General features: G+C 43.6%; 2 protein-coding genes across 7 annotated transcripts in view; one reads left to right on the top strand and one right to left on the bottom strand.

Annotated features, from left to right (window-relative positions):
• The window catches only part of HAUS8 (HAUS augmin like complex subunit 8), a 132,981-nt gene extending 121,337 nt beyond the window's left edge, over positions 1-11,644 (bottom strand). Inside the window, exon 1 of one of the 2 annotated variants that reach the window (XM_088478564.1) lies at positions 11,518-11,644. In XM_088478564.1, coding sequence (XP_088334690.1) covers positions 11,518-11,534 — 17 coding nt within the window. In that variant the 5' untranslated portion in view covers positions 11,535-11,644. The remainder of the gene's footprint in view (positions 1-11,517) is intronic. The other variant, XM_088478563.1, reaches the window with a different exon arrangement.
• A 121-nt stretch (positions 11,645-11,765) lies between these two features.
• Positions 11,766-26,258, top strand: part of MYO9B (myosin IXB) — a 177,669-nt gene continuing 163,176 nt past the window's right edge. For all 5 annotated transcript variants that reach the window (XM_088478475.1, XM_088478473.1, XM_088478474.1 and 2 more), the window contains exon 1: positions 11,766-12,148. The gene's annotated coding sequence lies outside the window, so the exon portion shown is untranslated. The remainder of the gene's footprint in view (positions 12,149-26,258) is intronic.

The raw sequence follows: 26,258 nt of genomic DNA, 5'->3' as shown, positions 1-26,258 counted from the left end.
ACGTGCACGATATATTGGCCGTTCAATTGAAGGGTCGAAATGTCGGCCAGTGTGTACCCAGTATAACAGAGCCAATTGTATGCTCTAGACATCTGTCACTTACAACTAAATGACATCTATTGTGCTACCAATCATCATTCTGATTAGTGTAAGTGTGCGGCTAATCAAGACCATACGATTAGATAGATTACATGGGTAATAAAAACAATTAAATACATTTATCATCACCCCACGTTCTCTCCTGACATACCTTTATTAACACTATATATATATATATATATATATACACCCTTTTAATCTCTTTCATTTATAAAAACCAGTGGCTCAATGTATAATTTCATGGGTATTGAGTGACTGTTTATTCTTAAGGTGCATACACACGGTATGATATATATGAACGATATCGTTCATTTTTATGCAGTGAACGTCCAAAAATGCATGTTCCCGCATGTACGATAACGATATCTATCATCGTTTGTACATGCAGGCCAATCTGGACGATATTGTCAACTTTGCCTGTTAAGAGATGTGGCAGGATGACTTCACTGAAAGATATCTTTCAAGTCATTGGTGGTACAGATCGTTCAGTGTGTACCCAGCATTAGAATTGTTGGAACTCCTGCAACTCACTGATATTTTATTCCAAATTGTCACCCGGTATGTAGTGCATCCAATATTTTTGCAGCATTCTATGTATAGCAAGCAATTATTTCCATACAGTATGTTCCAACAAATCTAATTTGATTTCCCAACATTTTTTTTTTTACTGCTTGATGGAAAAATAATGGTTTCTCAGTTTTTTACTGCCCTATATTGTCAGCTCACTAACATTTGCTCTTGCTATTAGCCATTGCTTGAGATCAATAGGTACTCACTTCAAATTTCACACCATCCAAACAATTTTGTTTGACTCCCCCTTTGGCTTTTACAGTTGCAGGTAATTGGACATTTTCAGACAATAAAATGCTGTTACTAATTCCTTCTGAAAAACATCTGTTGATAGGCTCCCCATCTGTCATCAAATAGTCAAGTTGACTCCGTGCTTGTTTCAAAGGTCAATCTTAAATTCAAACCATTTATAAACAAACTTTATAAACGTTAATGAAAAAAAGGTAATTTTTAGTCATTATAATTTCCAATAAGTTTAGGAAGAAAATAATGAATGCATTATGGGCTTCCAATTTCAGAAAATATTTTACATATTTAATGACAGTTTTGTGAAGTATTCTGGTACACAACAGAATATATCATAGAACAGGATAGTAAGCAGAATATCCATATGGTCAAAAAAGTGTTTGAATTTAAAGATAGACTTTGCATGCCAGACACAATTGGGGCAAGTCAATTAGAGGCGGGACTTACTGCGGGGCTTTTAGCTCCCAGTGCCTACAGCTATTCAATTATTTTCCAAGGCAAACCATAGCTCCTGGGTTAAGTGATTGGAGCTATGCAATTACAGTATGCGGTAACATTGCGACTTGCACCGAAAGCACCAGTTAAAGCAGATTTCTGTTCACACCTCAGAAGTGCACCCTCAGGGCTAGTTACGGGCTTACTGCGGGCAGTAATTGAATAGCTCCAGGCACTTAACCCGGGAGCTAAAAAATTTTCAGTTTCTGCGTTATAACGATGAACGATTATCGTTCATGCTCATTCCCGTTTGTAGTTCATTCTGACTGACCAACTGAACGATTTTCATTAAGGAAAGTTACAAAATCGTTTGTAGTTCAAAAAATCATTCATTACACTTTGAAAAATCTGACAGAAAATTGTTCATAAAATCGTTGGTAACAAAATCGTTGTGTGTGTATGCAGCTAAAGATGCAAACAAGGGGCCTGATTCAGCTTCAGACGGAATTGAAAGGCCCCAAGACAAGATGGAGTACAGAGGAAGCGAAGGGTAGGGTACAGCGACTCACTATGGCTACTAAAAGTAAAAGTTTCAAGGGTCTAGAAACAAAGTAAATCAGCACTCAATAAAACTGTATCCAACAAGTGTGTGGACAGACTGGGCGGAATTCAATTGTTTTCAGTCCCCTTCGCGCCCGACGGAACTATTGTATTGTTGCTCCTGTCGGGTGCGACCAGCTGCCAGCGCTCCATTTCAGCTCGCAGCCCCAGGGGGGGTGCGAACTGAAATGGGCGAAAAGTGACCTGTTTGGGCGCCCAAACGGCACTTTTCGCTATCGCGCTAGGCACTTTGGTTGGGGGAAGCCGATTTACGCGGCTAAACCCAACCACTTGGGCGCGATCAGCACGAAAAACTTGAACAATTGAATAGCGGCCTGCGATCTCCCGTCACTTTAGACAGGAGATCCGGACCGCAAAAACAATTGAATTCCGCCCACAGGGTCAATGTCGCCAGCGGGAGACAAAAACAAAAGTTCACTGATGGCAGAGATCATGCTATGAGAAAACATACACTTGCCCGCAAGGGTTTACAGTCTAAGAGGGAGGTGTGTAACTAGGAGTCTGAATTGGGAAGAGTAGGGGCTTTTACAAAGTAGCAGCTTCTGTATACCGATGCTTCCTGGCGGGTTGCAGGTGAAAATTTAAAACAGCACCAGCAGTCAGTGTAAAGCATGCCAGGCTTTACATGACAGCAGGTGCACTCTTAAATTAAAATTTCATCTGCCACCCGTCGGGAAGAAGCAGCGGCACTTTGTAAATAAATCCCTTGTCGTGCGATCAGTACTTTAGTTGAGAAGTGCCGATATGCTTTTATGAAGAGATGAGTCTTAAAAGTTTATTTCAAGGTTTTGATGCTGGTAGAGAGTCTGATAAGGTGAGGTGGGGGTGAGTTCCAGAGCAGATGGAAAGCACAGGAGAAATCTTTGACACAGGAGTTTGTGGTGGTCAGTGGAGAGGCGGGGAGGGACAGCATTGCTAAAAGTCACATAAACAGCCCCAGTGAGTTTCCAGTATATAAAGACACATATGTGCAACATTTAAGTTATCATTAAAAAAAAACAACCCTGATATTTTAAAGTCATCAATAATATCTGGAAGTGTCAGGTCTTTGCATGCTTGTGGTCATACTGCAATCTCCCGTGGATGCATAAATGAGGCCTGAAACTTATGCTGGCGACCATACACCTGCATGACCAGCATACGTTCCGATGAGCATCCGACGCCCAGGAGCTCCCTGGCAATCCCGGCAGCATGTTTGTTGTTTTTCTTAGCATCTAGGATCTGTCGTATGATCGATCCTGTGCCTCACGTGCTCATTAGGGAAACAGTCATTGAAATGACTTGAATTGCTGCACGATGGATCGCACGAACAAAATAAAAGGCACGATCTGCACACGAAAAGATGGAACATATGGGCTGCACATCTGATCATAAGATCCGATTATAGGAGCTGCGGGAACGCGCATAGGATCTTATCTTACAAAAAAAAAATACACGATTTTCACAAGATTCATATGACTCATCGAAAATCTGGCAATCGGCCCGAAATCGTGCAGGTGTATGGCCAGTTTTAGTAGGCTGTGGAAACACATATAGGTGGCTTTGTTAAATGCTATTAAAGAACTGCGGTGCACTATGTTGTACTTGTGAGGCAAAGACCAGATATATTGGGAGGTAGGCTAGTGAGAATAAATCAGATTTATCATATTTATCAAGATCTGCTCAGTAATCACTTAACTAATGGCTACAAGGGTTCTAAAGAGAAGTTTTGCCTTATTATTCTGACCCTCCGCACCTCCCCCTCCACACTCTCTGCCCTTGACTTTGCCACATACTTTACAGCTAAAATTTAATCCATACTTCAGGACATGATGTCCAGCCAAACCCCCAGTACTCCACTCCCTCCTTTCCCTGACCATTTCTCCCCATCCATCTTACCAACTCCGACATCTTTTCCCCCTGTATCAGGAGAGGAAGTCATGGCCTCCCCTTCCATCTCCCCCCCTTGACCCTATTCCTTCCCGCCTCCTCCGCTACCTCTCTCCTTCTGCCTGTTCCCATCTTGCCCTCCTCAATCTCTTCCTCTCATCAAGCACTGTCCCTTCTGCATTCAAGCATGCCCTTGTCTCCACATTCTTAAAAAACCTACCCTTAATCCAAACACTCTCTCAAACTACCGACCAATCTCTCTCCTCCCTTTTGCCTACAACTACCTTACCACCTTTCTTTCCTCCCACTCCCTGCTTGAGCCATTTCAAACTGGCTTCCGTTCTCTCCACTCCACTAAAACTGCCCTCACAAAAGTCAGCAATGACCTCCTTGCTGCCAAATCCAAGGGCCCCTACTCTCTGCTGTTTTTGACACTACAAACCACCCTCTCCTCATGCATATCCTTCACTCCCTTGGTCTATGCGATATTGCCCTCTCCTGGCTGTCCTCCTACCTCTCTGACCATCCCTTCTCTGTCTCCTCCCCACCCAGTTCAGCTAATGGTAGGTGTTCCGCAAAGTTCTGTTCTTGGACCTCTCCTATTCTCCCTCTATACATCTTCTTTAGATGAACTCATCAGCTCTTTTGGCATCCAATATCATTTCTATGCTGATGATGCTCAGATCTACATTTCCTCTCCCCTCACTCATATCTCCAACTGTGTCTCTATTTCTTCCTGGATGTCCTAACGCTTTCTTAAAAATAATATGTCTAAGACTGAGCTGATCATCTTCTCACCCTCCTGCATAACCTCACTTCTTACAATTTCATTATCTATTAATGGCACAACTATCTCTACAAGCCCCCAAGTGGACTGTCTTGGAGTTATCCTTGACTCTTCCCTCACCATTAAACCACACATTCAGTACCTCTCGCAGTCCTGCCACTTTCATCTCAAAAATATTTCCAGGATCAAACCCTGGAGGCAACTAAGACTCTCATCCACTCACTGGTCATCTCCAGATTGGACTATTGCAACCTCCTCTTATATGGCCTCCCTGACTCCCATCTCTCTCCACTCCAATCTGTCCCCAATGCTGCTGCTCAGCTCATCTTCCTTTCAAAACATTCAACATCTGACTACCCTCTTCTACAAGCCCTACACTGGCTACCCTTCAAAACCCAATTCAAGGTTCTTACACTCAGAAATCCCTCACCCAATCCTCTCCCATTTACATCTCAGATCTCATCTCACTTCACACTCCTGCCCATCCACTTTGCTCAAAACAAATGCATGCCGCCTCTCTTGCCAACTGATCACTTCCTCCCACTCCCGCCCTAGATTTTGCCAGTGCTGCTCCCTACTGCTGGAAATCTCTCCCTATCAAGACTCTCCACCTCTCTACAAATCATCAAAGGGGCTCTCAAGACCCACTACTTAATCAAAGCCTTCCAGCTCTCATCCTAGAACGCTGCTCCTTGCTCCTTCCTCACTGTCTACCCCATCTGTCACCCCTGTCTGTCTGCCTCTCCCCATTAGAATGTAAGCTCTCACGAGCAGGGCCCTCTACCCTTATGTGCTTCTCTTTGCCTTTCTCATACAATCGTCTACTCCTAGCTCCCCACACTGGCACCTAACACTTGGTTGCTGATGCCCTGCTGCTTATTTGAGTGTTATGATCGCTATTGCACCAATGTTTATAAATGATGTCCTTGTCTGGCATGGTTTTGTACTGTAACGCTGGCCATACACTAGTACAACCAGCATAAGATTCGATTCAACTTATGATTTCCCTTGAACTCCCTGGAAGTCCCGGCCACATCATTGGCACACGATGTACATGCGATCTCATGATATGATGCATCACGTGTCCGAGCGGCGTCATTTGTGTAAAAAAAAAAAAAAAAAAAAAGGCTGATGCACGCACGGGGAGATCTGTGCTGCATGCACCTGTCTTTAATAAAATAAACACAGATGCAGGGATTGTTCAGTGAGACCCAGTGCTGGTTGGGCAAAATAAGGGGGACGAACGACGTAGGGGTCCCCTGTATGTAAGCACAACCAGCACCGGTCTAGTCAGAACCAGCCCTGGTTGGTTGCCAAAATACGGGGGACAAACGACGTAGGGGTCCCCCGTATTCTACGCAACCAGCACTGGGTTCTTATCCAGTCCTGGTTCTGGAAATACAAACATTTCTTTACAGGTGAGCTACAGGTACCAGCGAGCCCTTAATGCCCCACTTGTTGGTACTTGTGCTTCTCCAAGTACCAGCATGCAAGGGAGGCTTGCTGCAGTTCTACTCGTAAAGACAATGGGCCTGATTCAGACCCACTCGCGAGCGGCGTTCCCATGCGCTCGATGGTGAGGGAGCTCCGTCGTGCCCATGCGCGAGACGCGACGAGCGAAGGACTTTCCATCGCTCGTTGTGTCTGATCAAAGGGGGCGTGCTGTCGATGTTGATTGACAGCACGCCCCCTTTGGTGGGTGTGCCTCCCAGACGGAGGCGTTCCCATGGGAACGCCTACCATCTGAAGCCGGCCCCACTGACATCACTAGTGATGTCAGTGGGAGTGATTTTGGCTCTGATAGAGCCAAAATCACTCCTGGCCTTGCGGTTGAGAAACTCAACCGCAGGCTTCTGCTCGCACTGGTGATGGTCGCGATGGTCAAGACCATCGCGACCATCATCCTGCACGCTCGTATAGGCTGTGGGTGGTGACCCACAGCTATACGAGCGTCCAGGAGGACGCTCCATATTTATGGAGGTGGGCCCTGATTCAGAGCGAGCGCTCTGGTCAGAGCGTCCGGCTCTGAATCAGGGCCAATGTTTACTATTCTTTTTTTTTTTTACACACCACATAATCAACCCAGCACCCACCGCCCAGGGGTGCTGGGGATAGCACTGGGCTATTAGCCTGGGGTGCCCTGGAGGGAGGAACCCTTTATTGTGGGGCTTCCCATCCTGGGCTGACTAGCGGTCAGGGTTAATGCTTCGGCTTTTTTTTTTTCCCCACAGTGGTTGGTTCTCACTGAACCATCCCTCCGTCTGTGCTTATTTTATTAGACAGATGAATGCAGCACGGATCTCCCCGTGCTTGCATGTCTTATTTTTTTAACAAATGACGCCTCGCGGACGCACGGTTCATCGCATGCTGAAATACACGGCACGATCAGCATATAATATGATGGATCATATGGGCTGCACATCTGATCATACGACACGTTTTAGGAGCTGCGGGAGCTCCCATCGGATCATATTCTACTTTAAAAAATACACGATTTCTACACGATTCATCATATGATGCGTCAAAAATCGGGCAATCTGCCCGAAATTGTGCTAGTGTATGGCCAGCATAAGTTGCTGTTTTCTTGTTTGCTCATTTGTTTATGTACTTTGTAAGACGCAGCAAAACCCTTGTGGCACCATATAAATAAAAGGGTAATAAAAATAATAACGGTTCATTAGCCTTTATTGGTATCTAATCAACTCTTAACTAGTTCTTTATGGGATATCTCTGCTGCAGCTATAACATGCAAAAGCATTCTGCCATCTTGGCGGCAGCTTTTGCGAGCCCTCATGAAGGATCACACACCAGTGGACAAAGTTACATTGTATTAACCAATGTTTGCCTCCATCTTGCAGCTGTTTGTGAGATCACATTTTCCTCTAGCTGGAAACTTCCTGTTTGAAAACAGGATGTGGTTAGCAAGCCAAAATGCTGTTGTAAACGCTCTTGCTAACTGCTAGATATGTGCAAAATGTACCATAGAGATGAATGTACTTTCTTAAGTAGACTAACATGCTTTAAAATCACTGGTAAGTGCCAGACACTACTACAAGTGCAAATTTATAAAGAAGCATAGAATGAATTTTAACACTCAGCTTAATGACTTTGCACTTCCACTGAAAATGCATTGTAAAACCAAAGTAAAAGGGACAGTGCTGCACACTGTGATGGTAGGAGACAGAATTTGGTGATGTCTCATTTATTCTACCAAAGTCAAAATTTAAATAAAAGCTATACCTGGAGAGTTTCAAGATAGACGGTATTCTTTAACCCAATGGTGTTCTCGCTAGGCTGTTTTAGCGGAGCATCATGCTCTCCCTGATTTTAAAGGGGCAAAGTGCACCCTGCCTTTAGAGGCGCACCACAAAAACCGCCTGCCCTGTACCGTCCCCACCCGTGGGCAGCGGTGTCCCGCAGGTGGGAAAAGTTGTGGTTACCAATCGCAGCTGGTTGAATAGATGCTATGCACATGGCATCTATTCACAGTGAGGGGAGAGTTTGGGGGAAGACCAGCACCTCCATAATTGCTGAGCACGTCCCCAGGTCTGACGAATTATGGGGCTGCACACCCTCCCCGGCCAGCCATGCCCACTTTTCAGGAGCGAGCACCCCTTAAGCGACTGCAGAGAAACCTCTACCTGCTCCTCAACACCCTTCCCCCATGCTGGCAGCATCACTAAATAAGTATACAAGCAGAGTATCAGGGAGACAGCAGGCTGGGTATGACATGTTGCAACTGTAGGTGATCATTTTTCAAGGTAAACAGCTGTTCATACAGCTTCAGACCAAAAGCTCTTATCAAGATTGAATCATTCAGCATAGTTCGAGTTCTTTCAACTATTATTCTGTTAGCGCTTTCAGGGACTCCACATTGTTCTGGTGTATAGGCAACAGTTAACAGACGCTGGACATTTTCTCTCAGGTACTTGGTTAGCTCTCTATTCTTCACCATTATCAGATATTAGAGCTTTCAGTTTCTGACCTGTTTGGTTTTCAACAAGATTCTTGTACACTCTTACTTGTTACTTCACTTTTACTTCTCAAAAAATAATCAAGTGTCATCCTTGTTGCATTGTTGATGAGTGTCATGAAGGAACGCCTGGTACTCATTGATTTAATAGGTCCACACAGATCAAATACTAACTGTAATGACATTTGTGCTCTGAATGCGAACTTAGGAAAGGTGCAATGCAATTGCCTGCCCTTCATACAGATCTTGGCCAAGATGCATGTGGTGTTAAGTACGTAATGAAGTTGTTGGTGCTGGTGAGTACAGCTTCACCAGTTCTTAGATTAGGTAGAAAAACAAGTGGCAAATGACAGAGATACGAGAGATAGATTATATATACAAACACACACTGGAGCTCAGAATGTTGCTGGGACTTTTAGTGACTAAAGGTGCATACACACGTAAAGATTTTCTGTCCAACCACCCAACTAGTTGATTGGTTGGAATGAATATCTGGTAAGGTATGAAAGTAAATGACAATTAGCAATTTGCTCCCAAATGCCAGAAAATGAACAAAAACTGTTGTTTGAACAAATTGTTTAGATAAAACATTTAACAAACTTGTCTGACGACCACTTTCATTTGTTTTCTGGCATTTAGGAGCAAATTGCAATCTTTATGTGTGTATGCACCTTAATACACTGGCAGATGGTAGCAGTAATGTGCTGTACTATAATTGTGGTGGTATAGAATACTTGTGATCCAGCTACGTTGCACTATACTTTGAGAGTCTCCTGGTCTGTCCGTCTTAATGGAACGCTAGGGAGATGCCACTCATGCCAGAGGTCAGGCCTGTTTGACTGAGCTCTGGCAGGTCCTAGTAACCGCCGGCTCAGTCCTACCTATCAGGTGCTGGAGGGAGGCAGTGCACCTGTTTCCAACCAGCAGACCTATGTATGTGCATCACAACACAAGTAGGTCAGCGCATTGGGGTCCAATTGCTCAATCAATAAATCTTTTAAAATTGAAGATGGTGTACACCCATTGCATATTTATTTTATTTACAAGATGTTGATCTGATCATTACCATGTTTTCTGATTCTTAAAACACAAATTCTAGATTGTTTTTAAGATCTAAATAGGTGTTCTAGTACAACAACTTATTCACGTACAGCAGGGCATTACAAATCCCAGGGGCCAGGTCGCCATGGCTACCAGATTTTGCAGTGAGGGAGGAAGCAGATCCTCATCAACCCCCGCAGAGATTCGCGCCTATACTATTACGGTGTTCATTTCATGCACAGGAGTGCATGTGCTGAGTGTCGTCCGCGGTGACTGCTGTGCCTGTGTCCGTCCTGCGCTGACTCCTCCTGTCCTGCTCTGACCCATGCTGTCTATCTCAGTCTACACTGATCCTCCTGCATGTCCCGGCTGTCTACTGTCTCCGGCTGCATAGAGCTCCCCGGTAATATGCGTGGCCAGGGATTGCGGAGCGGCTTCAGAGGGATAGTGGTGTGACCACAAGGGGAGGGGGGGTTCTGTTGTACTCTCTGGCACCCTTGTTTTATATGAAATGTGGTCCGTTATTACTGGAGGGTGGGGGTGGAGCAGGGGAGCTGTGCGGAGCAGTGAGGGGGCCTCCATGTTACTGTATCCATTCAACTGTGACCATTTTGTGGACTAGCATAGTGTGTACAACAGTTGCATAACACACAGACCTGTGCTCCTCAATTACTCCTGTAATTTTTTTTTTTTTTGGGGGGGGGGGGGGGGGGGGGAACGGTGGTCTGGCTCCTACACTTTCATCCTGGCTCCTAGATTTTAGAAAAATTGTCAAGCCCTGACATACAGTACATGCTTTTTACATTTTATGTTAATCGCTGTGCACTTAACAAAAGTCACAATAAAAAATAAAAAGAGTAATTCAATATTTGTCCATGGTTACTTATATGTTCATAAATATCACAAAAGTTACCCACAAATTAATTTAATTTCTCCCTAGTGCCAGGATACCCTGTTAATTAAGCCATCAAGTTATAGAACACGTTTTCATTTAATAAGAGAAAACATTTACAACTCAAACCCAAAGAGATCCCTTTCTGTTATTAATAGATTTAATTCAAACTAGGTCTACTGGTAATAGGAGCTCCCATAACAATAATTGTCACCTTAAATGAAATAGTATAATAGTGCGTACACACATAGCAATATAAATGAGCAATTTGAACAATAACATTCAGATCGTTATGGTTCAGGTTTTGGTCCCTACCAACTCCCCATCGACCGGCATGCACGGCCAATGGACGATATCGCTATTGTCCATACGTGGCCGCGCATGTCGGTCAACTTGCTCGATATCGAGCAGGTTACTATAGGGACCCGCACTAGTCGGTGAGTTGTTGGTGTGCTGGATGATCAATATCGATCATCCAGCACACCAGGGAGGGTGCAGGACAAGCAGCCAGCGATATTGTATCGCTGGCTGATCGCTACATGTGTATGCACCATAAAACAGCAGCCTGGCTAGCAAGGAGGAAATCCCTAGTGTCAGTAAATCAGTGCACATTTGGAAACTTTTTTTTTTATGTATTTGCATCCATTCTTATATTAGCCAATGACAAATCTTCTTGCAATAAACTACACTGGGTAATGATAGGTCTATGTATGATGCAGTGAAAAGTGTGGCGAAGTGGACCAGTGGAGAAGTTGCCCATAGCAACCAATCAGCTCCTACTTATTATTTTATAGACTGTACCTGATAAATGCTACTTCAAAGCTGATTGGTTGCTATGGGCTACTTCTCCGGCTCACACGGACTGTACCAGGGGTAAGGCACGCTAAGCTAGCTACTAAGCATACTCCCACGTTGTGACAACACATCTATAACGCTCCGCCATGCTGACCCGGCGCACACCCGACACAACACACACTGACTCACCCCCCGGCCTCAGCCATGTACCCGCCTTCTCCTCCCGCCAAAGAGTCAAACCTGCTAATTCCGTTTAGCGCACACACCAAAGAGACTGACAGAGCAGATAGTACGCTCTACCCGCTCTACTCTGTGCCTGGGAGGACCGCAAGTCTAAGCAACCGTCTCTGTGGTAGAGAGGCGATCTTCCTCTCATCTCTAACATCTGGGAGGACTGGAGCTTGGGCTGGAGCCGCCTAGGCGAGGGTTGGGGTAAAGTTGCGGCCGTGACGTGACGGGGAGGAAGTTAGGCAGGAGGGGGGAGTCGGGGACATTCAGACTCAGCTTCCCTCTTGCTGCTGCTGCTGCTGCTACATTACACATAGGGACAAGTACAGAGGAGCGCTTCGGAGAACATATAAGTAACTAGACAGGAGGCAGCGAACAGCAGCTGGGAGAGAGGGTGCGATGCCGGGGGCCATGTAGCTGCTACAGTGACACATTTCCTTTATCTGGGCAGGGACACCACCAGCCTCTGGTCTCCATGGGCGATGATGCAGTAGGGAAGTACACACCGGTCTCTGTCATCATCTCCTCCAGTCTGGGTTGTAGCTTCCTTTGGAAATGTTCCAGGAGACAGGAGCTGCCGCAGGAGTGTGAGGTGAGTGGGCGCTGCCAGGTAGTCTCATCATCATCATTTGCTAAAATGTGTCCAGTGAGCAGAGTCCTGCAGTGTGACATGTATGGCTGTAACATGGCTAATAATGAGCCTTTTTATCTTTTTAAGTTTTTACACAGAGGCCATGTATTGTCTTTATGAGAGAATTATAAGTTATCTGTTCTTGTTTCTTTATCCTGTAACTAATAACGTAAGAGCTGATTCATATGTGAGTGTGATTGGAGTGAGTAAGAGCCTTTCTCACCGTCCTGGCCTTCAGGGAGTGGGCCCAATGCTTTCTACTTGTGTGTAGTCTTGGTAAGGGATGTGTACTGGTCTAGCCTTTGCAGTTCATGCATCAGTGCAATTGTCCACTTTAGCATAAAGGTATGTATAATCCAGTAATTTTTAAGGTTTGGGATGATGTGATCCAACTATCCAGTTCCTTCCTTTGAATCCCAGAATATTTGATGTCCACCCTTAGAGTGTATTGTAAATGAATGCACATTGACTACACAAAGTATCTCCTTGATTGTCTTCTAAACACAGGGTTGTAGTCATGGCTATTTGCTGGTAAGTAATAGTTTTGACTACTTCTGCTAAGAAACTACAGTTGGTATAATGGTTAGCATTAGTGCCTCACAGCTCTGAGGTCTTGTTTGATTCCCACCACCGCCCTAACTGTGTGGAGTTTGTATATTCTCCCTGTGCTTGTGTGGGTTTCCTCCAGGTAATCTGGTTTCTTCCCACAATCCAAAAATATACTGGCTCCCAACAAAAAATAACCCTAGTGTGTGTGTATACATGTGGTATGGAATATAGATTGTAAGCTCTACTTGGGCAAGGACTGATGTTAATGGACAAATATTCTTTGAAAAGTGCTGTGGAATATGTATGCGCTATATAAATAATTCTTAATAAATAATAATACATGGCCAAAGGTATGTGGACATTTGAACATCACACTCATATGTGCTTGTTGAACATCTCATCTCAAAACCATGGACACTAATATGGATTTTGTCACCCTTTGCTGGTATAACTTCCTTCACTCTTCTGGGATGCTTTCCATTAGATTTTAGAACATGGCTGCAGGGTTCGCATTCAAGCCACAAGATCATTAGTGAGGTTGTATGATAAGGTCTGGCTTGCAGTCCTCTTGGGCCTTCCCCAAACTGTTGTCTCAAAGATATAAGCACACAATTCTCTAGACTATTATTTGGGGCCCACAAACTTTACAGACTGTAGTATGCATTCACACATGAAGCATTCTCCTGGCATCTGCCAAAGTCAGATTCGTCAGAAAACTAGATGATTCCTCATTCCAAAGAAAATGTTTCCTTTTTCCCCAGTGCCCAATGGCACTGTGCTTTACACCACACTAGCTGACTTTTGTCATTGTACCTGGCGATCTGAGGTTTGTGTGCGGCTGCTCGGCCATGTAAAGTCAATCTGTGATGCTCCCGACAGTACTTGTGTTGGCGTTATGTCCAGACGCAGTTTGGAATTTGGTATTGAGGTTTTAGCTAAGCAGAGATTATATTTACATGCTTTGGCACTCGATGGCCCTGTCTTGCGAGCTTGTGTGTCCTACTGCTTCAAGTTTTTGATGTGTGTAGGCGTTTGCACTTCACAATAGCAGCACTTACAGTGTATCAGGGCAAAAATTTGGCCTACTGATTTGTTGGAATCGTCACATTTAAAAAGTCACCGAGCTCCTCAGTACAACACATTCTGCTGCTAATGTGTCACTATGGTGATGACTGTATTCTTGATTTTACGTACCTGCATTTGTTGTCACTGAAACGGTCAAACGCACTACACTTTTGGCCATGTAGCGTGTTGTTATTTATCTAAGTGCTTTTACAGATGTTTTTGTGTTTTCTTTGGGCTCGATTCAATTGAAGGCGAATTAAATAGCGCCAGGAGGTAACTCCCGGAGCTATTCAATTCGGCCCGCTGTTAGGTTGGAGAATGCCCGTACTCCCGTCCCTCGCGCCTTAAACATGATGTTTAGTCGCGAGACTAAACTTCCCGGTGCGATGCTGTTTCCGTGGCGTCACCAGCATCGCACCTGTAGTTTTGTTTGATCTCTGCTCGCACCCCTGGAGGGGTGCGAGAAGAAATCCTTAACAGCCCGCTGAATTGAATAGCTCCGGGAGCTCCCACCCGGCGCTATTTAATTCCTGTTCAATTGAATCGAGCCTGTCCAAGAATGATTTCCTAGACTGCAAAAAACTTAGATTTAATAGATTTGAGTTAGGGAGGCATGGCAATAGTATGTGATGTTTGCAGTACAGCACTTGGGTGAAGAAAAAGTTGAATGCATCAAAAAACTTCCCATTCTACTTCTCTTTATTGATCAGTCTATCTTAACATCTATGTTGCCAGAGAAGGGAGTGAGAGGATGTAGCTGGCAGCTAGTTTGGAAGTCCCTTCTATTAATGTTAAAGGAGAACTGCACACAAAACTGAATATTTGAATTCCGACCCAATCCTGAAAGATTACTTATCTAAAGTGTGGAGTTTAGGCATTCCATTCAACTAATTGGAAATTCATATGTATTAAAGCTTGTATAAGTAAGTTAAGTTACTTGCAACACTTATAGGTCATTGCAGAAGATTTTTGGTGTCACAGTTGATGTCTCATAGGTAAGTTTTTATTTTTTATTATTATTTTTTTATTCCACCACTACCAAGCTATACTTTTGTTTTGTCCTGTTACTGTATAGTATAATGCTGGGTATACACTAGTTGATATATTGGATGATTTGTTTTGAGGCGAATTGGAACGACATATCGTCCAGTGCGTGCGCACTATTGCGCGCTCCTGTGTGTTGTTAGTCGTATTTCCAGATCTGCCTGCAGTGCAGGCCAATCTGAAGATCCAGCGGGCGACACCATGGTTCTTGATGCAGCAGGGGACACCATATCGGGTGATCGTGCACCAGGCAGTGCAGTGCGTACGGCCCGATATATTGCGCCGTCGCTGGGTACACACATTGCACATTGTCTAGCGTGTACACAGCTTAACTACAGCAGAGATGTTTCAAGACATGAGGGGGCCCATGCGTAGATGTTTGGACCTTCACTCTCCTGAAAATATTGTGCATGTGAAAAAGGTTACAAACATCTGGCACAGTGCCAGAGTCTTATCTACTTGCTCAGGATTGAACTGGGGCTGTATTTCAGCCCTGGCAGTCCACCCTACACTCGCGTGTGAAGGGGGGGCGTGGTTAAATCAAGGGGTCTTGCCGCGAGTCATGGTGGCTGGCCTTGCGGCACGCCTCTGTCTCTCCCCAGCCCATCCATGCTTCCACCCCTTCCGTCTACGTGATATTATAGTGATTCCGGAGCCGTGGGGTGGAGGACGGGGGACTCTTCCTTTCCCCCTCCTCGAGCCGGTCCTTCTGGCATATGCCAAAAGGGCCTATGGCCAGTCCGGCCCTGTACGTGCTGTGCATGCATTATATTTCCACTGATTTATTTGAATATAAATCTAGTAGGCGTAGAAGTATTTTAGTAGCTATACAAATGGCAGTATTCAATTGTTTTAGCACGTCCTATCTCCTGTCTGAAGTGACAGGAGATTGCTGGGCACTATTCAATTATGTCGATGATCTCGCCCATAGAGGTCGGGATTAGCCGCGTAAAACTGCTACCCCCGACTAAAGTGCAGGGCGCGATCGCGAAAAGTGCCGCTTGTGCGCCCAAACGGGTCACTTTTTGCCCTTGAGGGTGCGAGCTGAAATGGTGCGCCGGCAGCTGATCGCTCCCGACAGGAGCAACAATTGAATAACGTATACTCTTATTTATTTAGTTATTTTCCTTATTTGTGTACTATTAAGTACGTGGTGGAAGATTTTCTGCTAAGAGAACCCATGTTTTTATTTTACTCAAGTACAATTCGGTATTAGGCACAGGCACCAGTGGATTACTCATAAGCAGATGTTAGTTATCATGAAAGAACATCATAATTTTTAAACAAGTTTTTTTTGGAGTTTATCAACAGGAGATATAGTCATAATGTCAACATTTACAATGTTGATATTTATAATCTCGACACCAGAATGTCGACAGTCATGTCGGTATCTTCAAAATGTCGACATGTGAAATGTCAACATTCTGCACAGATCGGCAGCAGAGGGTTAGGGTTTGTCTATGGGAGGGATGGGGAGGTTAAGGTTAGGCAGTAGATGGAGGGTTAAAAGTTAGCTATACTTACCGCCAAAAGTGCCGCAGGATCCGCCAGGAGTCATCCTGAAGTTGCCGGAAGACACTGCTGGTGCGGCCTTACATGCTGTGCCTTGTAAGTCAATACTAAACCACCAGGGACGTCTTGTCGACATTCTAATCATGTCAGCATTTCATCAATGTCAACGTGGCCAGTGTCAACATGATTGAAGTGCCAAGTAATTCAACATTACGGCCATGTCGACATGATGAATGCTGACAAAATATACCACACCCTGTAACAGTACTAGTGTCATGAGCGATGCTGCTCTGAAGAATTATGACTGCTGTCTGACCTATCCAGCTTTGACTGTATTAATAAATACCATTAAATTTAGCAGTACAGTGTGATTCCTGATCCTGTGACTATATCAGTTATTGTAAATGGTGCTGTTATTTCATAACACAATGCCCTAAAGGATTTAAGATTTTGTTCCCGACAGGGGTAGAATATGCCAAGAAATTTCATGCAATCTTTTAGCTATTTTAAAAGTTAGGTTTGGCCTGTTTGTCTTAATTACTGTGCAATAATGCAATACTGTGCCATAATTAAAATAAAAAATTGTAGCATAATGGACATCTATTTCTACTAAAGTGGGCCGCATCAGGGATTGACAAACACGTAATCAGATTCCAATCATCCAGTACGGATGGGGTGCAACTGAAATTGCATTCAATCTTACTGTTAAGTGTCGGCCTTCAAGGGGTTATTTCCTAGCTGCTTCGCTGTCATGCATTTAGTCTAACATGACTTTGAATGTTTAGGATTGTAAAACACACTATACTGTACATTAGTCGTTAAATTGGATTGACCAATGAACCGTGATCCTCATCTCTCAAAACCATCTGCTGATAAGATTGTGACTGGGGGAACATCAGCAGAAGTATTGGATTACATTATTGATGGTGCTTACACACTTCTAGGTTTTCTTGTAAAGGGAAGAGGGGCAGAAAATAACTCCTTTTCATGGGGCACACTTCAAGAATGAATATAGGTTAAATTAACTTTTATTATTTGTTTGAAATACCGTTCGGCTATATAGGATATCGAAACCCAATGCATACATTTCTAGATTTGTCAGATAATGTACCAACTCATCTCAGAAATTTTGTGACTTCCATAAAACCAGATCAGCAGATGAGACCGGTTTTCTTAAGATAAAACATGATGTAGGGTTGGGTACACACCAATGCAATTATCAGGCCAATAACACAATATCGGCTGTTCAGCCTGATAATTGCATAGGGTAGTATGCGGGAGAGTTAACTGGGTACACTCCTATACAAAACGTCTGACAGATCAAAAGGTTAACGGCATTTTGGTGTATTGACCCACAATAATTTTTTATCTCAAGAAAACTAGTCACGTCTGCTGATCTGGTTTTATGGAAGTCCTAAAATGTATGCAACACGATGGTACAATGTTAGACAACCCCAGCAATCGCTCTGTCCAAAACTTATGCTGATGCTCCTCCAGTCACAATCTTTTCAGAAGATGGTTTCAAGAGTTGAGGATCACAGATCACATGGTAGATTGTAATAGTGTGTACACGTGAATCTGCATGTTCATCTGGAGTTTTAATCGTAAGTGGAATTGTTAGAAGAAATACTTCTCAAATAAGATTATGAAAGTGTGTACCTAGCTTAAGTGTAATTGTAAGAACAATTGTACAAGATGTGTACACAATTGTACAATCACACTATCAATGCGATTTTACTTTTTTTTTCACTTACGTTTGGAAGTCCCGATCAAGGTGCCGATATTCACGTACACACCTATACAATCTAACTTGCAAACTTTGATTTCCATCTGTCTTAAATAGCTTCTGAAAAGACAGCGCTGCTGTTGGAAGAGTGTGGGCAGAGGCATCGGACACTAAGAGTACTAACACACTGCACTTTTTTGTCCGATATTGTATAATTAAATCTCATGAAACTTAAACTTCACATAAAAACTGATCTTTCAACCAGTTATATTGCATGACCAGGTCTGGAATCGAAAGAATGGCCCTATGATTGCAAAGGTGTCTACCCAGCTTAATGCATAGGAGTTGCCTGAGACAGTGACATAGTGGATAAGACAAACATTGACGGAAAGGAGAGTAGACACTACTCACTCTGAAGTCAGTCTCCTGATAAAATTTTTCTTCTTCTTTGGGGTTTTCTCCATAAAGGTGTGTGTGCGGGAGGGGTGGGAGAACGCTCAGTGCAACCTGTGTAAATTAACCTGCAATTCCTCTCGCTGTAGGTATTACATGGCTCACCCTGCAGACATGCCTGCCCAAATCATTTGATTTTGGACAAGTGCACCCACCCCTGCTGCAAAGTTCCCCATGTCCTATGATGCCCCTCTGAGCATATAGCAACACGCATTTTGGGAACCACTGTCCTACTGTATTTGAGCAATCTTCTGCTGATTTTAATCTGCTCATACACATTTTTTTTGTCACATAATTAAGGTGCCCACACACTAGGCAATATTTTACACGATCAGCCCGATTCCGACGCATCGGGACGACAGATCGTGTAAAATATGTCCTAATCGTGAGTCTCTACTCACCATTACGATGCTGATGCGCGTCCCTGCTGGTCGTACATCGCATCTTCAGATCTTTCCTGCTGCAGGCAAGATCTGAAAATCTCAGTCACGATGCATTGGAATAGTTTAGGATGCACAATAGATTGTGGGTCAGTTTGGAGTTTTTAACACCAAATCGTACCCACGACTGCAGGGGGAGAAATCGTACACGATATCGGATTGTGACCTGAACGCCTAGTGTGTGGGCACCTTTTAGAGGGTTTGGATTGCAATTTTGTATTATGAATTAATTCAAAGCTTTTGTTTACCAAGTTCATTGAGTACGATCAATAAGTATTTAAAGCACACTTTACATTTAGATTTCTAGAAGTCAGATTGTTCATCAGTAAATAAGTGACTGCTTCTCTTACAGAACCAAAATATTTTTTCAGTGAATGTGCAATGTTAAAGTGCATAAACACGGGACGTTTTTTTTTTTTAACGATTTGTCTTTAACAAAATCATTCAGTTTCTGAGTAATAACGGTGAACAAAAACTACAAATGTGCGCTCCCGTTTGTAGTTTTCATTCATTCTCCGAACTTCCAGTCCAACCTGACGATAATGTCAGGTTGAACATGTTCGGGGATGAGGGAGGGAGGCCCGGCACTGAACGAAATAGTTATTGATTTCGTTCAGTGTTGTGCTCAGTGTTGTTAACAACACTGAGCACACCCCTGCCGGGGACACACAGGATGATTTTCGTTCGGGGAGAAAATCGTCCCGTGTGTACGCACCTTTACACTTTAATCGTAAAATTGTTCGTATAAAAAATGACCACAAAAGGCGAAAAGATTGATTAGTTTCACTATGTACATATGATTATCTATAATCATTTGTCAAAGACTGATTTATTTAAAAAAAAAATTCATGTTTATATTTAACTGATTTCACATGTGACACCAGCTTACGGTATGATCAACCTAATTGTCTTTCTTGCTTGAACAACTTATTTCTAGCAATACACTGTCCAGTGGTTCATCTATTTTGTTGAATTGACCAAATGAATATCTTTCTATGTGCAGGTAACTGGTGCCATATATGACCTGTTATAATGAGGGTTGCAAATTTTAAGAGATCTAGGTACTCTAACTAGTTCTGTCTCATAGAAAGTGCTCATACTGCTATTGTTAAGGTGGGTGTACACTAGGACGAGGGAATGGATGTCAGGCTTATCCGCCAACCAATCTGACGATTGGTAAGTGCATAATCACTTACCAGTCGTCGCCCTTATGTGTCGTGCCTGACGCCACAATGTCAATCACCCGCCGCCTCAGGTGGCAGCCCGTACATACAGCTCAATGAGCCAATATATCTGCAGATATATTAGCTGTGCTGCACATAATGTCTGTAAACACTGGCTGACGCACATACAATATATCGGCCGTTAAATTGAACGACCGATATGTCAGCCAGTGTGTTCCCAGTTTCAGATATATACGCTATGCAATTATCTGTTATTGATGAACTACTAGGCAAATAAACAATTCTAAGGATCGGTAGTATATTTGTCCCCACTCACCGCAATGTACAGCCCACTAAAGCTTCCTATACACTGCAGCAGACAAGCCGACAGGGACAGTGGAGGAGCTGATTGGCTGCATACACTATGCAGCCAATCTCCATTCACAGCCTGACGTTGGCTAAACAATGGGTGGGTAGTAAAATTGTGTGTGTGTGTGTGTAAAGACAAAAACTGCGGCACTCACAGGACCTTTAAATGAAGACTCCAGACAATACTGTATCAGCGTTCAACGTTTCAGTCTACTCGACTTTTATCAAGAACAATGGAAGAAGTGAAACAAACATACCTTTATACCAGAGACCTTTCATACAAGTGATGCAGTCCATGCCCTCCCGCCAGCTGCCGGGTATGTGACGTCATCAAGGACTGACCGGCGCGGACGCACTGACGTCATCACGTCAGGCATCAGCTTGTCCATGTATACCCCGAGTATGTACATCACTGCCTGCGCGCCAGGCATCTGGTGCATTACGCCACCTCAGGAGGGTCCTAGCGGAAATCATACATTCCTGCCCGTCGGCAGAAACTGTTGAAAAGCATACGATGGGCACACAAATAACAGGCCATGCGCAAAAACAATTGAATTCCACCCTGGGAATATAGTTTTAAAATGTAATTAAAAAGTTTAACTTTCAGCCACTTGGAAAACACATTTAGAACTATTACTTTGTTTTTTTCTTTTCATTTATTAAGCCTTATGTCAAACTGGGTGCCGTGGGTTGGTAGTCCAAGACCAAATCAACCAATGCTGGTGGCTGCCACTCTTAAATGTGGGCAAACAGTAGTGCAACCCTGTCCACCACCGTATAACTGAACCAACGGAAGACCGAAGACCCAATTTACTTAATTTCATATTTTTATTTATTTTTTTATTGTAAATCTCTCAATAAGAAACTTTTGGCCTAGGGGTGCCATGAAAAAAAATTCTGATATTGCAGGGCGCTGTAACTCAAAGTTTTGGAACCGCTGCTATATACTGTTATGTGGTTAAATCTAATAGATCCAGCCAGTGATCGCCTGGGGAGACTGCAGAGTTCATTGAGGTACAACTAGTGAGATCACAAGATGTCCAACTACATTCTCTGCAACTGCTAATATAAGGTTTCCATCAGATGTTGATCATGAGCTACAGGCTTCTTATGGCCAACATAATCTGTAGTCCATGGCTATTTGCTAACTGCTTGCAAACAATTGTTTGTTGTGTGCTGTATCGTGAAAATGTGGTTTGATACATATAACTGTGTAAACCCTTTTTTTTTTTTTTTTTTTTACTTTTAATTCCAACACTGTATTAATCAAAGAGTAAGATGAGAACTCCTCTGCATCATGTTAAGAGTTAATGCCCCAGGGTGCAGGCGCCAACATATGAAAGTTATTTTCTGAGGCGCAGAGAGGGGGTTGGGAGGCCAGGAAACAGTACTGGGTTTTGTAAGACTGGCCACAGGAGAGTTTCTCTGTTCTAAGTGCTAGTAGTGTGCTGTGACGGGGGAGTAAAAAACCTGTGACTACACACATTTATTTTGCTTCAAGTTTATAAGTCTTTAGGCATGTACATTTTACATTTAGACATGGAATGTATTTATTGTAATTATGATCTAAATGTAAATGACATGTTTGGGTCTTAGGCCGAGTACACATTAGAACAACGGGATTTTGGCACGATGGTTGAACCCATTTCCCTTGAGCCCAGAACAAACCATATTGAGCGTACGCACTGGGCAATCCTCAAGCGGCAGACCGATATGTCGTTCTGATTTGCAAGTCTTAAGAGGCCAAATTGGAATGACATATTGCCTGGTCACCGTACACACTACACAATGTACACCACATCATTCACCATATCTTCTGATTGACTGTGCAGCACGGCCAACCAGAGGATCTAGTATACAACGGGCGGGAGCACGCAATTGTGTAGACTGAAGCTGCCCATCTCACTTGGGCAGCTTCAGTCTACAGAGATTGGTTTCACTGATGGTTGGGTTCTTCCTGGCTACGTAGGCTTGTATTGCTGTAAAGCAGGATGAGAGGAGTTAATTCTGTGCTGTGATAAGGAAGCAAGTCTACTGCAGCTTGTAAAGTTATTATCTAATCTACCCTCTGTTCTACAAGTGCTATTATCTGCCTATCCTCCACATTTATAGCTTAATGTCCCTTTTTGAATGGAGTAGGCCATAAACGTACTGATTAACCTCTGTATTGTATGTACGTAGTTACAATAGGATAGTGCATTGACTTGCACATATTGAGACTGATGTTGGTATATACACTGTAGTCATTATGTTGACATTCAGAATGGTCTGAATATCGACACTCAGATTGTCAACATGGTGGAAAAATTGACAGTTGACATGTTCATTATGTCGACATTGTCAATGTTAACAGTCAGGTGTCTACATTACAGGTTTAGGGCTCTTAAGCCGTGTATCCACTAGACGATATGTTGAACTATAACGATATCGCTATCATTCATTATATCGTCCAGTGGATATGCAGTCAACGACCAGCGATGCGCACTCCTGCTGGTCGTTGACGAAGTCGCCCATCGCACGAAGTTCAGCTGTTCGTGCCAAATACGAGCAGTTCTCCATGTGCATTTGTATACACACATCTGTTACATTCTTCATAGAGAACCACACACCATTCATATAAAAATACAATGTGCAGCCAGGACTGCAATAACATTGCACCATATTAGCGCAGTGCAAGTCCCTGCTTCTTGCTTTGTGCCTAGATTTCTGAGAAAGCTCATGAGTTTTCAGAGAAAGTTGGCAGTATTTGCACATGGTGTAGGGTGAAGTTCCCTGCTATGTACAGAATATACACGTGTGCACTAGTGGTTAGCACTATCTCACAGCACTGAGGTCATGGGTGTGATTCCAACACAGACCCAGTATGTGTGGAGTTTGTATGTTCTCCCTGTGTTTGCTTCCGTGTCTTCCAGATGCTTCGGTTTCCTCCCATACTGGTCAGTTAATTGGCTCTCACAGGAAAATAATATAACCCTAATGTGTGTATTTGTCTCTGTGGTAGGGAATATAGGGCCTGATTCAGCAAGGATCACTATTCTGCTAGAACGCACGCAACGTAGTTGCTAATATAAGCGGTGAAATGCAAATGTTTGTAATCGCATTGCAATCACAGCTCAACACAAGGACACCCGCTTCCCCTTACACACATCCGTATACTTGGGCAATATAGCAAAACAATCGGTAACATCGGACCCTTAGGCACAGTTAAGGCAGGTCAGACCTCACTCAGGAATTGCTAACTTCAGTGCACACTATGAGGCCTCAGGCTGCGTATGGTATTGCAATGGATAATTTAAGCACGCCCCTGCAACGGTGTTGCAATGCACTTGCACGTCTGCGTTCGCCTGACCACCCCCGTCACCACCTACAAACTGCACTTCCTGTCAATCAATGTGCTCTGGGTCTGCATAGTCTCTGCAAAGGCACTTTACAATCGCTAGTTCGCGCACTGCGATGCATGCACAATGCAAATTAATCAACCGATTGCGTTTGTCTTTGCTACGGTGATCATTGCTGAATCAGGCCCATAGTTTGTAAGCTCCACTGGGTCAGGGACTAGTGTGAATGAGTAAATATTCTCTTCTTACTATGTGTTCGCTATCATAATAACTGTTAATTAAATAATGTAAGTTACACTTCAGTGGAGAAGCACGTTTCTAGTAGCACTTTTCTCAAAGTAGAAAATTGGCTTCAAACACAAGTGACGGGATATAGTCTGCATCTCGGCATGCGGGATGCCGACCGTCTACATACCGGTGCCGAAATCCCGATTGCATCGGGATCCCAGCCCCAGTATCCTGACCGCCGGCATCTAGAAGGGAAGTATCGGGAGTTAGGGGAGGGTTAGGGTTAGGTTTACGGTGTGGGGGAGGTTAGGTTTAGGCACTGGGGAGGGTTAGGGCAGGGGGTTAGGGTTAGTGCTACTATGCTTATGTATGGGTGTCGGGATTGTGACTGTCGGGATGCCACTGTTGGTATTCTGACCATCGGCATTACATAGTGACATATGTAATAAAAACTGTACCAGTGTCTCCTCACACTCATGTCATAATCTTTGACAGAAATTTGATTAAATCAGGCAGTTCACTTTATTGAAAGTGGTGGTTGTATAGATGGCTGTTGAAGTTACATTTATTTATTTTTCACTCAATCCAATCTCCAAAGTCTTTTGAATTTCAGAAACCTCTTTCGTGAGTTAAGAATAAGCATGCATTTTGCGCTGAACAGGCACAGGCACTGAAGGGGGCGTGGCCAAATTGGAGAGGTTTGGCCACCCCCCGTCAGGGAAAAAAGTAAAATACTATGTGCAGCGTCGGGATGTAGTTGCAAAGGGGTGGGGGACACTAGTGGGAGGGCTAGGCACTAAGGGGGAGGTTAGGTTTAGACACCAGAGGGGGAAGATTAGGGTAGGAGAGGGGGAGGGTTAGAATAAGTGTCTGTAGTCTAACTCCTGTCGCGATATCGCCGGGATCCCGAACGGAGTCGTTTTTGTTTTTTGTTTTTTTTATTATTGTTATTACACATGGACTTTGTTTATGTTTAGAAGAATTTTGTGGAGACCTGACTGGGTATACAAAGAGGTATTTGACTACATAAATAAATAGCCAATACAAGGGTTGCAAATGCTATTTTTTTGCCAGCAGGGTAGATACTGTCTGCTTTTGCATGTAACACAAGATATCGGGCAACTTTATTTTTACAGTGCATTATAGAGTTGAACTAGGATGCACATACCCCCATCTTTCTCATATATTAATTTGCCCTTCTCCTAGCTTGATTTATGCTTTATGGGGCCCATACATAAACAATCACAGATTCTGCATTTTTTCCCCCACCCTGAGTTTTGCAATTCTCCAATCTAACAACATACGCCCATACATTTCCGATATTTTTCAGTGATTTGTAGATATTTTTCATCCAAAGATCAGGTCTGCGAATCTTCAAAGTGACGGTCTGCAAACAGGCTGATTGTTCTCATACATCAGCAATCTACAGCCCTGGTTAGTCTGTGAAACCTGATCACTTTTTGGTCAGAATCGGCAATCGTGAACCCCCATACATATTTTTTTTTTCAATAATAATCTGCAAAACACAGATTTGCCCCAATTGATTGCTGATGTTTGGGCCCCGGTACTTTTAAATAGGAGTGTTAAGCTGGGTTGTTCAGTGTGTATGAACAGCCATCATCTGCAAATATAACCTTCATTTGACCGGGGGTCACCTCGCGCCCCACTCCCCGCAGGCCTCTGCTGCCAGTTTGCAGGCTGTCGGCTGACCCCCCTTACACACAGCAAAAATAAACGGATATATCTGCCATCGACTGAACAGCACAGCCGACGCAATATGTCTGTGGACGACGTTGTTCACAGACATATCTCTGGTACACACTGGCCGACGGGCACCAGATATATTGGCCAATCAATTGATCAGCCAATATATCTGCCAATGTGTACCCAGCATTATTTATTTTTTTAGCTTCTGTTGTAACCACATATTACAGACATGCACAAGGACAGACTGGTTGAAGTGACAAGAAAAGGTCAGGCAGCTTCTATAATACAGACTGTTCAATACATTTGTGTATTAATACATAAACACATTTATACACCGCTCCCAAGAATCGTCTTTGATAAAATGTCAAAGTGTAACGTTTGTTTTTCCTTATTTTTACATTTTTTTTTTACAAAGTTACTTTTCCTCTGTTACTTCAGTTTAGCTTCCTCTATTCATTTGGCAGAAAGGAAGTTGGG

Source organism: Taudactylus pleione, unplaced genomic scaffold, assembly GCF_031769625.1.
Source record: "Taudactylus pleione unplaced genomic scaffold, aTauple2 ptg000214l, whole genome shotgun sequence".
In the NCBI taxonomy this organism is placed as follows: domain Eukaryota; kingdom Metazoa; phylum Chordata; class Amphibia; order Anura; family Myobatrachidae; genus Taudactylus; species Taudactylus pleione.
Note: the sequence above shows the minus strand (reverse complement) of the source record. Positions and strands in the feature narration are given on the sequence as shown.